Source organism: Nerophis lumbriciformis, linkage group LG27, assembly GCF_033978685.3.
Source record: "Nerophis lumbriciformis linkage group LG27, RoL_Nlum_v2.1, whole genome shotgun sequence".
Lineage (NCBI taxonomy): Eukaryota > Metazoa > Chordata > Actinopteri > Syngnathiformes > Syngnathidae > Nerophis > Nerophis lumbriciformis.
In genome coordinates this window covers 12,353,279-12,365,186 of record NC_084574.2, presented here as the reverse complement: position 1 = coordinate 12,365,186, position 11,908 = coordinate 12,353,279, and the positions used below count along the sequence as shown (strand labels likewise).

The window sequence follows — 11,908 nt, the reverse complement described above, 5'->3', positions numbered from 1 at the left end:
GTAGAGTTGGGTGTCATCAGCATAACAGTGAAAGCTAACACCGTATTTGCGTATGATGTCGCCTAGCGGCAGCATGTAAATACTAAAGAGTGCAGGGCCAAGAACTGAACCCTGGGGGACTCCGCACGTTACCTTAACATACTCCGAGGTCATATTGTTATGGGAGACGCACTGCATCCTGTCAGTAAGATAAGAGTTAAACCACGACAAGGCTAAGTCTGACATACCAATACGTGTTTTGATACGCTCTAATAAAATATTATGATCGACGGTATCGAAAGCAGCGCTAAGATCAAGAAGCAGCAACATAGATGACGCATTTAGTGGTCAATTTTACGGAACATGTACTTCACAGTGCAATCTACGAATAAAAGTTTCAATCAATCAATGACAAAAAAACGCGTGAAAGTCAGTGGTATTCAGTGAGGAAAACGAATTAAATGCGCTGACAGTTCATTGCTCCTGCCAAATGAATTGCACTGAGTGGAGCGGATCACCACTCCAACATGGTGGCCCCGCGTCTCGTCAGCGCCAGTAGGCAGTAGCGCTCGATGCTGCGTCTACTTATAAGATGTCTATGTCGCCCACCCTTTGTGTGCTTTCTGCTTTGGACGTTCAACTCTGCCGCGAGGTTTCTTCTAGTCTCGCGAGATCTCCGTCATCCCCTTCTAGTCCAACATGGCGGCGCTGTATGAAGCATACACGTTGTGTGGACTCGTTTCGTCCCCCAGTCTGTCAAATTCCGGCATTCAGGGCATTGAAGAGGAGAGGGACAGCGACCATGTCATCGTCACCGACTCCAACAGATGTGTGACTCTTTATAAGGTACATTGTAACGTTTTGAGGGTTTTTTATTAGCGACGACTAGCTCGCTAGTTAGCAACAACAGGGCAGTACGTCACGCTCAACTCGCGTTGGCAACTTCGCTTCTTTTTTGCAAAAATACAAACAAACAACCGGAAAAACCTAACTTATTTCAGCAGCTGTGGTAATAATGTTTTATGTGAGGTAATAAAGGGTGTTTAGAGGTTAAGGTCGCATTTGCCATGCTACAGAAACGGCTAGCTATTTTTTTTTAATTTTTTTTTTAGATTTTTTTAAATCGTTAATTATAATCATTGTTGGGTTGGTTACTGAAAACCAGTAACTAGTTACAGTTACTTTATTTCAAAAGTAGCGCAGTTACTTACACCAAAAATTAATGCGTTACTGTGAAAAGTAACTATTTAGTTACTTCTACTTTTTTTTTTAAAGCTCCCGTTAATGCCCTTTTAGCCTTCATTTCAATACTGTTATTGCACTGGAGAATAATAAAATGTGGATCAACTTGACATGCATTTGCATCACTGAACTCTGCTAAGCTATGTGGTCTACATACAACACACAAAGACAAAGATATGTTTCAAAGGGCCAATTTATTTCAGGCCAGAACAAATTGACAAAACTATTTTAAATAGCTGCAACATAACATACATAAGTAACAAACAGCATAATAACACTAACCACGTTAAACCCAGATTCCGAACTAACGAAGGTCTTAACTCATTCTTTTTCTATTCCACTTCAATATGGAATGCACTCCCAAGAGGTGTAAAATAAAGGGCATCTCTATCCTCCTTCAAAACCGCACTAACAGAACACCTCGAGGCAACTACAACCCTAAACTAACACCCTCCCTTCCACATAATACCTCTTCGGATTGTAAATAATCAAATGTAGACGCTTTTTCTTATACTTTCTGATCTCTCTCTCTGTGTCCACTACTTGCTATACATATCCTACCAAGTCAGTCCTACACTGTTTCAGTGTCCATTTCTCTGATGATGCTGATTGTTGATGACAGAAGTGTTGATACCAACCAAACATAACCCCCCCCAGCCCCCCTCCATATCCCACACCCCGGATTGTAAATAATTCAATGTATATACACTGATGATTATCTTGTGTGATGACTGTATTATGATGTTAGTATATATTTGATAGTATATATCTGTATCATGAATCAATTTAAGTGGACTTAAGTGGACTTAAACAAGTTGAAAAACGTATCCGGGTGTTACCATTTAGTGGTGAATTGTACGGAATATGTACTGTACTGTGCAATCTACTAATAAAAGTTTCAATCAATCAACAACATAGCTGTAAACCCGGCTTCACCTAAGGAAGGCACACGTGACATACACAGAGCCTAACCAGGCAGATTTGAATTGTTGTTTTGGGCAGTAGACGGGATCTTTGATCCAAGACACAACTTACATTTAACTAAAATGTTATTTTCTTTGTGCTCAACAAAAGAAAAGAAGTGAGAATATCTCATACTTGCCAACCCTCCCGAATTTCAGTGCCTCTCCCCGGGACAACCATTCTCCAAATTTCTCCCGATTTCCAGCCGGACTAAAGGCACGCCCCCTCCCGGTCCGTGCAGACCTGAGTGAGGACAGCCTGTCGTCACGTCCGCTTGGCCAACCAAAAAGTAACCACAGAACACTATACCGTATAGTCGTATAGTGTTCTGTGGTTACTTTTTGGTTGGCCAACGGTTTACGTTGTATTGCGCACCCCCCTCCCCTACCCTTCCCACCCACACCCAGACACACACAGAGCGCAGAGGAAGAATCAGAAGCACGTCACTGCTTCGCTGCAATAAAACACACTCAGATCCTCAGTTTCTAGCCGATATTACATAAAAAATAACATAAAATTACGCAGTAACGCATCATGTAGCAACGGTAACTGAGTTACTGAATATAAAAAATAACGCGTTAGATTTCTAGTTACCGCCGAAACTAACTTTGTAACGCGTTAGTCCCAACACTGCTTATAATAATCAACATTTACATACAATCAAATAAATAATAATAATAAAAACAAGTACAGGAACAGGCCAAAACAGCGCCAGGGTGTTGTAAACTCAATAAAGCAACTAAAAAATAATTCAAAATATATATATGTGTAAAGTAGGGATGTCCGATAATGGCTTTTTTGCCGATATTGTCCAACTCTTAATTACCGATTCCGATATCCACCGATACCGATATATACAGTCGTGGAATTAACACATTATGCCTAATTTTGTTGTGATGCTTCGCTGGATGCATCAAACAATGTAACAAGGTTTTCCAAAATAAATCAACTCAAGTTATGGAAATGCCAACATGGCACTGCCATATTTATTATTGAAGTCACAAAGTGCATTTTTTTTTTTTAACATGCCTCAAAACAGCAACTTGGAATTTGGGACATGCTCTCCCTGAGAGAGCTTAAGGGGGGCGGGGTTGAGGTGTGTGTGTGTTGGGGGGGTAGCGGGTGTATATTGTAGTGTCCCGGAAGAGTTAGTGCTGCAAGGGGTTCTGTTGTGTTTATGTTGCGTTACGGTGCGGATGTTCTCCCGAAATGTGTTTGTCATTCTTGTTTGGTGTGGGTTCACAGTGTGGTGCGTATTTGTAACAGTGTTAAAGATGTTTATACGGCCACCCTCAGTGTGATCTGTATGGCTGTTGACCAAGTATGCCTTGCATTCACTTGTGTGTGTGAAAATCCGTAGATGTCATGTGATTGGGCCGGCACGCAAAGGCAGTGCCTTTAAGGTTTATTGACGCTCTGTACTTCTCCCTACTAAAAGTCATAAATTTTACTTTTTGAAACCGATACCGATAATATACAAGGGGGGGTGCTAACCAGACCACACTAAAATAGTTTTTTCTGGACCAGAGTATGGGAGTACATATAATGTGAACACACCTTTATTGTTGTGCTTGTGTCAGGTTTCAGACCAGAAGCCACTGGGGAGCTGGACTGTGAAACAAGGCAACTGTTTGACCTGTCCAGCAGTCTACAACACACACGCTAAAGAATATGTGACTGTCACAGACAATACGGTGAGCACAACTTACCTGTACCTTTCACACGTTCCATGTATTTAGATCCATCCAGATGTGATATCTACTATTGTATCTATTATATGCTTTTCAGGTGATCAGGATATGGAAGGAAGAAGACGTTGCCCTGGATAAGACATTCAAAGCAACTGTAAGCGTCAACTTGATTTGTGCCTTCCTCAAAAATCTGTTTGTTTCTAGATAGGAACGTTCTAGATTTAAGCATTTAGTTTGAATCCGTTGTGTTGTGTCCAGGTGTCATCTAACATTTGGAGGGTCCACTGTGTTGTCGGAGGAGATCCAGTGGTCTTGTTCCAGAGAGGAGCTGTGAGACTTCTTGATTCTCTCCTCTCCGCTCCTCAGCAAACCATTGAGGAAGTTTTGGCTGCAGATGAAACCATCAGGTTACATAAACTTTACATACCCCCCTTTTACAAAGATGATGCTCCCTTTTGATTGACATTGTTGGATAGGTACTGTTTCCTTTTCACCTGGCAGTTCAATCAATGCGGTCTCAGTGCATCACATATTTTAGTACATTGAGTACATTTAAATTTTAGTATCTATTTGAAGTTTTCACGTTAAAGTACGGCATACGCCCCCTTTAGATTTTCAATCCGGCTCTCCGGATGTTTCCGGAATTTTTTTTTGTACCTTTAACGTCGAAACTGTAGCTGCCATTATGATGTGCAGTTCTGTTTTAAATTTACCTTGAGCTATAGAAAGTATTTCAATGGTTGGAATTGCGCTTTTGGGTGATATACGGTAAGGCTGGGCGATTTGGACTTAGACATTAGACCAGTGGTTCTTAACCTTGTTGGAGGTACCAAACCCCACCAGTTTCAGATGCGCATTTACCAAACACTTCTTTAGTGAAAAAAAATAAATACAAATTTTTCAAATTCAAGACAAAGTTATATGTTTTTGGTAACACTTTAGTATGGGGAGCATATTCTAAGTAACAACGACTTAATTTAGGCATTAATAAGTACTTAATAATGACTAGTTAAGAGCCAATATGTTACTAATTTGCATGTTAATAAGCAACTAATTAATGTTCCCCATACTAAAGTGTTAGCATGTTTTTTTTACTGGAGCATAAAATGAACCGTGCATGAACATCACCTTGTTCAAACAACAAAACCAACACAGTGCATAAACTCACAACAAATTACACACCTGCAAACCAGTCAGTTGCCGTATCCGTAATACGCCGATAGGGAGAAGTTTGTATTTACACGATGAGTCGGGTGTGTTTTGACCTCCGCCGAACCCCTGAGGCCGACTCACCGAACCCCAGGGGTTCGATCGAACCCAGGTTAAGAACCACTGCATTAGACACACTTTAATGATCCACAAGGGAAAAAGTGCATCTCGATATATTTTTACTTAAACTCGATATTCGATATATATCTCGCTATAGTTTCCGGTGAAAGTATACATATGAAGATAATAATTTTTGAGCGAGATTCACTGAAATTGAAGTGAATGACAACTGTACTGTAAACAGTCAGTGGCACTTTTATTAACCCAGTTAGTCAAGATGGGTATTAACAGCACAGAAAATAAACTGTTAAGTAGCACAGAATTACGTAACATAAATAAAATAGAAAAATATTCTTTCCACGTAAAATAAATAACATAGCTGTGCAAATAATATCTTTTTGGCAGCATTTCTCATGCGAAATGTGCAAATTGGCAACTCGAGAACAGTTTTGATTTGGGCCTACATGGTAAACAACTCAAATGAATGTTTTATCCAGACGCATATATTTGTCCAAATGTGGCCAAGTAGACGCATTGTGGGTTTCCTGGATGTCGTCTACATCGCTAAAAGAAAAATCTAAAGAAGAAAATCCCTGTGCCATCTTCCACTAGTTTTTAATATAAAAATTGCTCTTCTCTTTTACGACTCTCGTCATCATTTGGGATGTCTGTTGTGATTTCTCTTCCTGGTTCGATGACCCGCCCTATCTTGCCTCTAATTGGCCTAATCTCAACCAATCGTTACTCATAGTAAACAACCAACCAATCATGGATGTTCTTATACATGCAAGCAGGTCTTGGAAGGAGGAAGGGGAGGGGTTTAGTAGCCCATGAGTGGGGGAGAACAAGGAACACAACAAATAAGCGGCGTTTGGTCATTTTAACGTGAAATAAATTATATCGATATTACGATATTTTCTTAATTCATATCTTGTTTGAAAATATATCGATATATCTTACTAACTTGATATATCGCCCAGCCCTAATATGAGGGTTATTACGGTAATCTTTGTCACAACAGCTCCAGGCAGACGAGGCACCAAGCAGTATGGGCGGGGTTTGTTTCCAGAGCAGCCAGCCTAAAACACGGGTGTCGAGAACAGACACTAAAGCAGATTTTTACAACAAAGTTATGCAGAAAACTGATATATCAGATTGTGGGTGTTTTTAAACCTTTGCGTTCATATTTTGCGGTCTTTCTTGCATTTTTGTCGCTTTTTGCTTGATTGTAAAATGTCGATCGAGGAGGTAGTGTGAGAAGTAAAAGAGGAGCGATGCTCATATTCTAATGAGTGTTTTATCTGTTGCTCAAGTTATATTTTTGTCTTCAGGTGGAGTACCAACATAGTGGCAGAAACGCAGCAGTTTGTCATCTTCACCACAGAACAGGTGCAGATTTATTTTATGTTTATTTTTATTTTTATGACAAACATGTATTATAACAAAGGCCACATGCATAGAGCTGCACAATACATTGAATTTTAATCACAATCATGATTTTGACTGCCACAATTAAATGAGTGATTGTCTGCAATTATAAAATAAAAAAAAGCAGGCTTTGCTGCATTTCAAATCAAGCACTTTCACAGCCACGGAGGCAGAAGAACAAGAGTAAGAGTCTTGAAGCCCTGTGAAGTAAAAACCGCCCACGTCAGAGGCCATTGTGTATGGGCACAGAGATCCGTGAACATGCCAACCTGACTGACATTAACTTTTCCCGGGCTTCTGCTGCCGGTTTCCGTGTAGTCCTCGGCATGCATCAAAGACTGCACCGCTGTTATTAAACGACAGGTGTGGACGCTAGCACAACACGCTGCTCTGCTTGTCTCCTTGGAGTCATACTAGCAAGACTAAAGGCTAACCTTCTTTCTAAATAGTCTGGCGACACTTTTCCGCCTTTGCATCTGCGCATATTGAATGCAGAAATGAAATTGTACATTGAAGGACTCCACGTGAGTACAATTGTTACACTAAATGGCACTTTATTTTGTCACCTAATATTTATGTCTGACACTACAAGCAAATGTATGACTAGGTCCAGCGGGTGATGTCCAATTGATGACACATACCTCTTTTTTAATTACCCCGAAAAATACATCAGAAATGGATAAATACAGCTGAAAGCATTATGTAAAAAGAAAAGTATTAAATGTTAATACTAACAATAAACAAAACACAAAAATGTCTTAAATCTATGGATAATGTTTATTTACATTACAAATTACACAACATCACCTTTACGCTGAAAATACTTGTTCACATCTTCGGCAGTTCCTCTTAAATTAGAACTGGGCTTTGAGTGCTGAAAACTACTGGCGTAAATTGTTATGCAAAAAGTTGTAAGCCTCGACAGTCGGAGCTACACCATTAGCTGTGTTAGCGTTCACATATTTTGTACACAGTATATGGCTTGTACAGGTGAAATAAAACACATTTAATACTGTGCAAAGGTTTGTTTATTCCAGCAAATTAGATTTACAAGGTGTAACTAATACATGACATAGGCTCATAAAATGCAACTCAAGATATCTCAAGCCTTACTTTTGATATCATTTGGATGATTATGGCTTACAGATCTTAAAACCTTGAATTGAGAATCTCAGAATTTTTTATTTTTTTTTAAACCTGTTAGCCGTGATCATCCAAATTATAACAAAGGCTTTTTCTATGCATGTAAGGAATTTGTATCAAATATTTAGTTTCACATTTGAAGTTGTATTGCTGACATGAATAGACTTTTGCAGAATATTAAATTTTTTTGAGTTTCACTTGTATGTGTGCTTCAAAACTTTTCGAAGCAATGAAAAATCTTTATTGCTACAAGAAAATAAACAGCAGTCTAATAGGACCCCGACCACCATCTGAAATTCGGAAGTGCCTCTAGGTCACATGGTTGCAACCAAGCAGGAGAATCATTTCTCAAGGCAAGACCAGGTGACCTCTCACTGGGAATATCACAGTGGTGGGTATTAATGACAACTGGGTGGACAGTATTTTTTTTTTTTTTTTTGAGCGCAAACGCTGCTCTGTGACAGAACGCTGTTGCTGTGAGTATTGCCACTGATTTATGTGACTTGCATGACATGTATTCTTTCTTATACAACACACAGTGATAGCGTTAAACTCAACTTTTTTATGATTTTCTGGCAGTTTGCAAATTTGACCGGAATTAAAGGCCTTTGCGTAACCTCAATATCTCTGTCCAGAAGGGGGACCATTTCCTCTACCTGCAGAAACTCAATCCAAATACGCTGCAGAAGTATCGACTGGAGCGAGAAGATTCCGGCCTCTCCCCTCTCAGCTTCTCTGCATCTTGCAGAGATAAACTCATCTACCTGCTTTACTTATGTAAGCCTCCATTTTCACATGTTAACACATTTTTTTTGTTTCATGGACTGATGTTAAAATACCAACATCCTTCCTCCTTGTTGGTGTACTCTGATGTTAAAGACAATATACACTTCATTACACGTGTACCACTATATTGATGACTAAATGCATTTTAATTCCAAAAGAGTTTTGCAGCGGCACGCGCACGTTTGTGCACTTTAGGGGCTTAAACATTCAATAGGTTTCCTCTGCTCCTTGTTAAGGTGCACTGGAAATAATGTTCACTTCTGTGCACATGTAATATATCACCATGTTGCTGATTAAACATGTCATTATTCCACAAGTGTTGGGTTTCAACAGCACAGGCACATATACGTGCTTTAAATACTAAAAAAAGAGCAATCATGTTCTCAGGGCTCTGTGTAAGTGCAAGCTGCTTTTAAGGACAATGTACATGTCGTTGTACATCTCGTATATCAAAATGAACTGAGGTGTAATGCCACCAAGTCAGCTGTGGCTGCTTCTCTGGGCTTCTGATTGGACCAAAGTGCCTAACAAATAGCATTTATAATTTATTATTTCTGGTGGGCATAGTGTCCTACTCTCTTCAGCAGTCCTTCAACGCACCGTGAAAACACTTGCATCTTTTTTCCCTCTGATTATAGAACGATCTCTTAAGAGAGCACAGCCTGTAGATTCAATGTGCACCATTGAATATCTTAGTTGCTCAGACACCAATATATTTATATCAGGTTAGATTAGGGTATGTCGTTCCTGAATAGAGAAAGACGTTAATGTCTGTTTTCTTTTGAGCGTTTAAGCTAACGAGCTAGCGCAAGTCAATATGTGAGTTTATCAAAGTGCAGTTATCAATTTCGGTTTTTCGATAATTTTAATGTAAAACAGTAATATTGGGTGACATGGCTCAGATGGTAGTGCAGCCATGCAGAAAACTTTAGGGTTCCTGATACAAATCCAGCTTCTGCCATCCTTGTACTTGGGCAATACCTTTACCCACATTGCGCCCAGTACCGCTTACAATGGTATATGAATGTGAATGAATGCTTGGTGGTGGTCGGAAAGGGCAAATTGGCAGCCACATTTACGTCGGTCTACCCCGGGGAAGCTGTGGCTACAATTGTGGCTTATATCACCATCAAGGTGAGATTGTGGAGTGAATGAATGGTGGGTTATCTCTCAGTTCTTACTGTAAATTACTATCACCATTTATTGTTACATCCCTAATCTGATCCAATTGATTTTTGTCATTTGCATTGCATTTCTTGATTCTTCTTTATTAGGACACATTGAATTGATTTTTTTCCCCAAGTAAAGTCTCTTTCTGTCTCTGTAATTCCAGACCCTAATGGACATGTCTACCAGAGTGTTATCTCTCTGCGAGGCGTAGGGGCTGATCAGGGCGCCCAGACCATTCCACTTCCCCGTAACCTGCTGCTGGCGCTTTCTGTTGAGGGCCGGCTGGATGCAGCTTCCGCCCTCCACTTGGATGAAGCCCACATTGCTGTAGTCGGAGTTCCACACCCCTCGGCCGGAGTTGGTAAAGGTATATGACTTTGTTTTTTGTAAAAATGTAAATGTCTATGTATTTGGTGTGAACATGTAACTGGTTGAAGGTTTCAGTTGTACCAAAATGGTGAACAATTTCACTGAGATAAACCCAATTAAGGTTTAGCCAATGACCCCTTTATAGCTCCTAACTCTGTACGCCAAATCTCTTTAATCTGTAATTATATTCTAGCCTTGTGGGAACAGAATTTTGAGTGTATTTGGGATGAGCTACTACAGAGATTACCCTCTGCTAAAGTCAGAGACCTCACTTCTTGATCAACGGACAAAGATTCCTACAGACATCTGAAAAAAGCTTGTAGAAAAACAACCAACTCCATATTTTCTTCAATTTTTACACCAATCGTTTAAAGGGGAACATTATCGCCAGACCTATGTACCGGTAAGCGTCAATATATACCTTGATGTTGCAGAAAAAAGACCATATATTTTTTTAACCGATTTCCGAACTCTAAATGGGTGAATTTTGGCGAATGAAACGCCTTTCTATTATTCGCTCTCGGAGCGATGACGTCACAACGTGACGTCACATCGGGAAGCAATCCGCCATTTTCTCAAACACATTACAAACACCGAGTCAAATCAGCTCTGTTATTTTCCGTTTTTTCGACTGTTTTCCGTACCTTGGAGACATCATGCCTCGTCGGTGTGTTGTCGGAGGGTGTAACAACACGAACAGGGACGGATTCAAGTTGCACCAGTGGCCCAAAGATGCGAAAGTGGCAAGAAATTGGACGTTTGTTCCGCACACTTTACCGATGAAAGCTATGCTACGACAGAGATGGCAAGAATGTGTGGATATCCTGCGACACTCAAAGCAGATGCATTTCCAACTGGACTGGACAGATCAGCTTTCAGGAAAAGAGAGCGGATGAGGGTATGTCTACAGAATATATTAATTGATGAAAACTGGGCTGTCTGCACTCTCAAAGTGCATGTTGTTGCCAAATGTATTTCATATGCTGTAAACCTAGTTCATAGTTGTTAGTTTCCTTTAATGCCAAACAAACACATACCAATCGTTGGTTAGAAGGCGATCGCCGAATTCGTCCTCGCTTTCTCCCGTGTCGCTGGCTGTCGTGTCGTTTTCGTCGGTTTCGCTTGCATACGGTTCAAACCGATATGGCTCAATAGCTTCAGTTTCTTCTTCAATTTTGCTACCTGCCTCCACACTACAACCATCCGTTTCAATACATGCGTAATCTGTTGAATCGCTTAAGCCGCTGAAGTCAGAGTCTGAATCCGAGCTAATGTCACTATACCTTGCTGTTCTATGCGCCATGTTTGTTTGTATTGGCATCACTGTGTGACGTCACAGGAAAATGGACGGGTGTATATAACGATGGTTAAAATCAGGCACTTTGAAGCTTTTTTTAGCGATATTGCGTGATGGGTAAAATTTTGAAAAAAACTTCGAAAAATAAAATAAGCCACTGGGAACTGATTTTTAATGGTTTTAACCCTTCTGAAATTGTGATAATGTTCCCCTTTAATACTTTGTCCGTAGTGAATTGTTAGCTGGACAGATCTGTTCTGACAGCATTTTCTACTTCTGAAAGTACTGATGAATATGTTTGAGTAAAGTATCTGCATTGCGCTTCAATGGCTGTCTTTGCTGTTTTAGACTACCTCTGCATCTGGAATATCAGTTTCCAGACACTTCAGGCAGGAAAAGAAATGGCTGGTCAAATCTTTGGACAGGTAGGATTAAAAGTATTTTCATAACCAGCCTAACTAAATGTTGGATTTTAATTATCAAAATGTGGAGGGACATGGAGCTAACAAGAATATGTGCTAGCTGAAGTTGGTCTACAACAACACCCGCCCTCGCTGTCATTGTGCCAATG

General features: G+C 40.1%; 1 protein-coding gene across 1 annotated transcript in view; it reads left to right on the top strand.

The window, feature by feature from the left end:
• Positions 1-631: 631 nt before the first annotated feature.
• Positions 632-11,908, top strand: part of nol11 (nucleolar protein 11) — a 32,833-nt gene continuing 21,556 nt past the window's right edge. The window contains exons 1-8 of the mRNA XM_061922860.2: positions 632-825; positions 3,765-3,878; positions 3,973-4,029; positions 4,134-4,282; positions 6,476-6,533; positions 8,351-8,492; positions 9,835-10,038; positions 11,686-11,762. Coding sequence (XP_061778844.2) covers positions 679-825; positions 3,765-3,878; positions 3,973-4,029; positions 4,134-4,282; positions 6,476-6,533; positions 8,351-8,492; positions 9,835-10,038; positions 11,686-11,762 — 948 coding nt within the window. The 5' untranslated portion in view covers positions 632-678. The remainder of the gene's footprint in view (positions 826-3,764; positions 3,879-3,972; positions 4,030-4,133; positions 4,283-6,475; positions 6,534-8,350; positions 8,493-9,834; positions 10,039-11,685; positions 11,763-11,908) is intronic.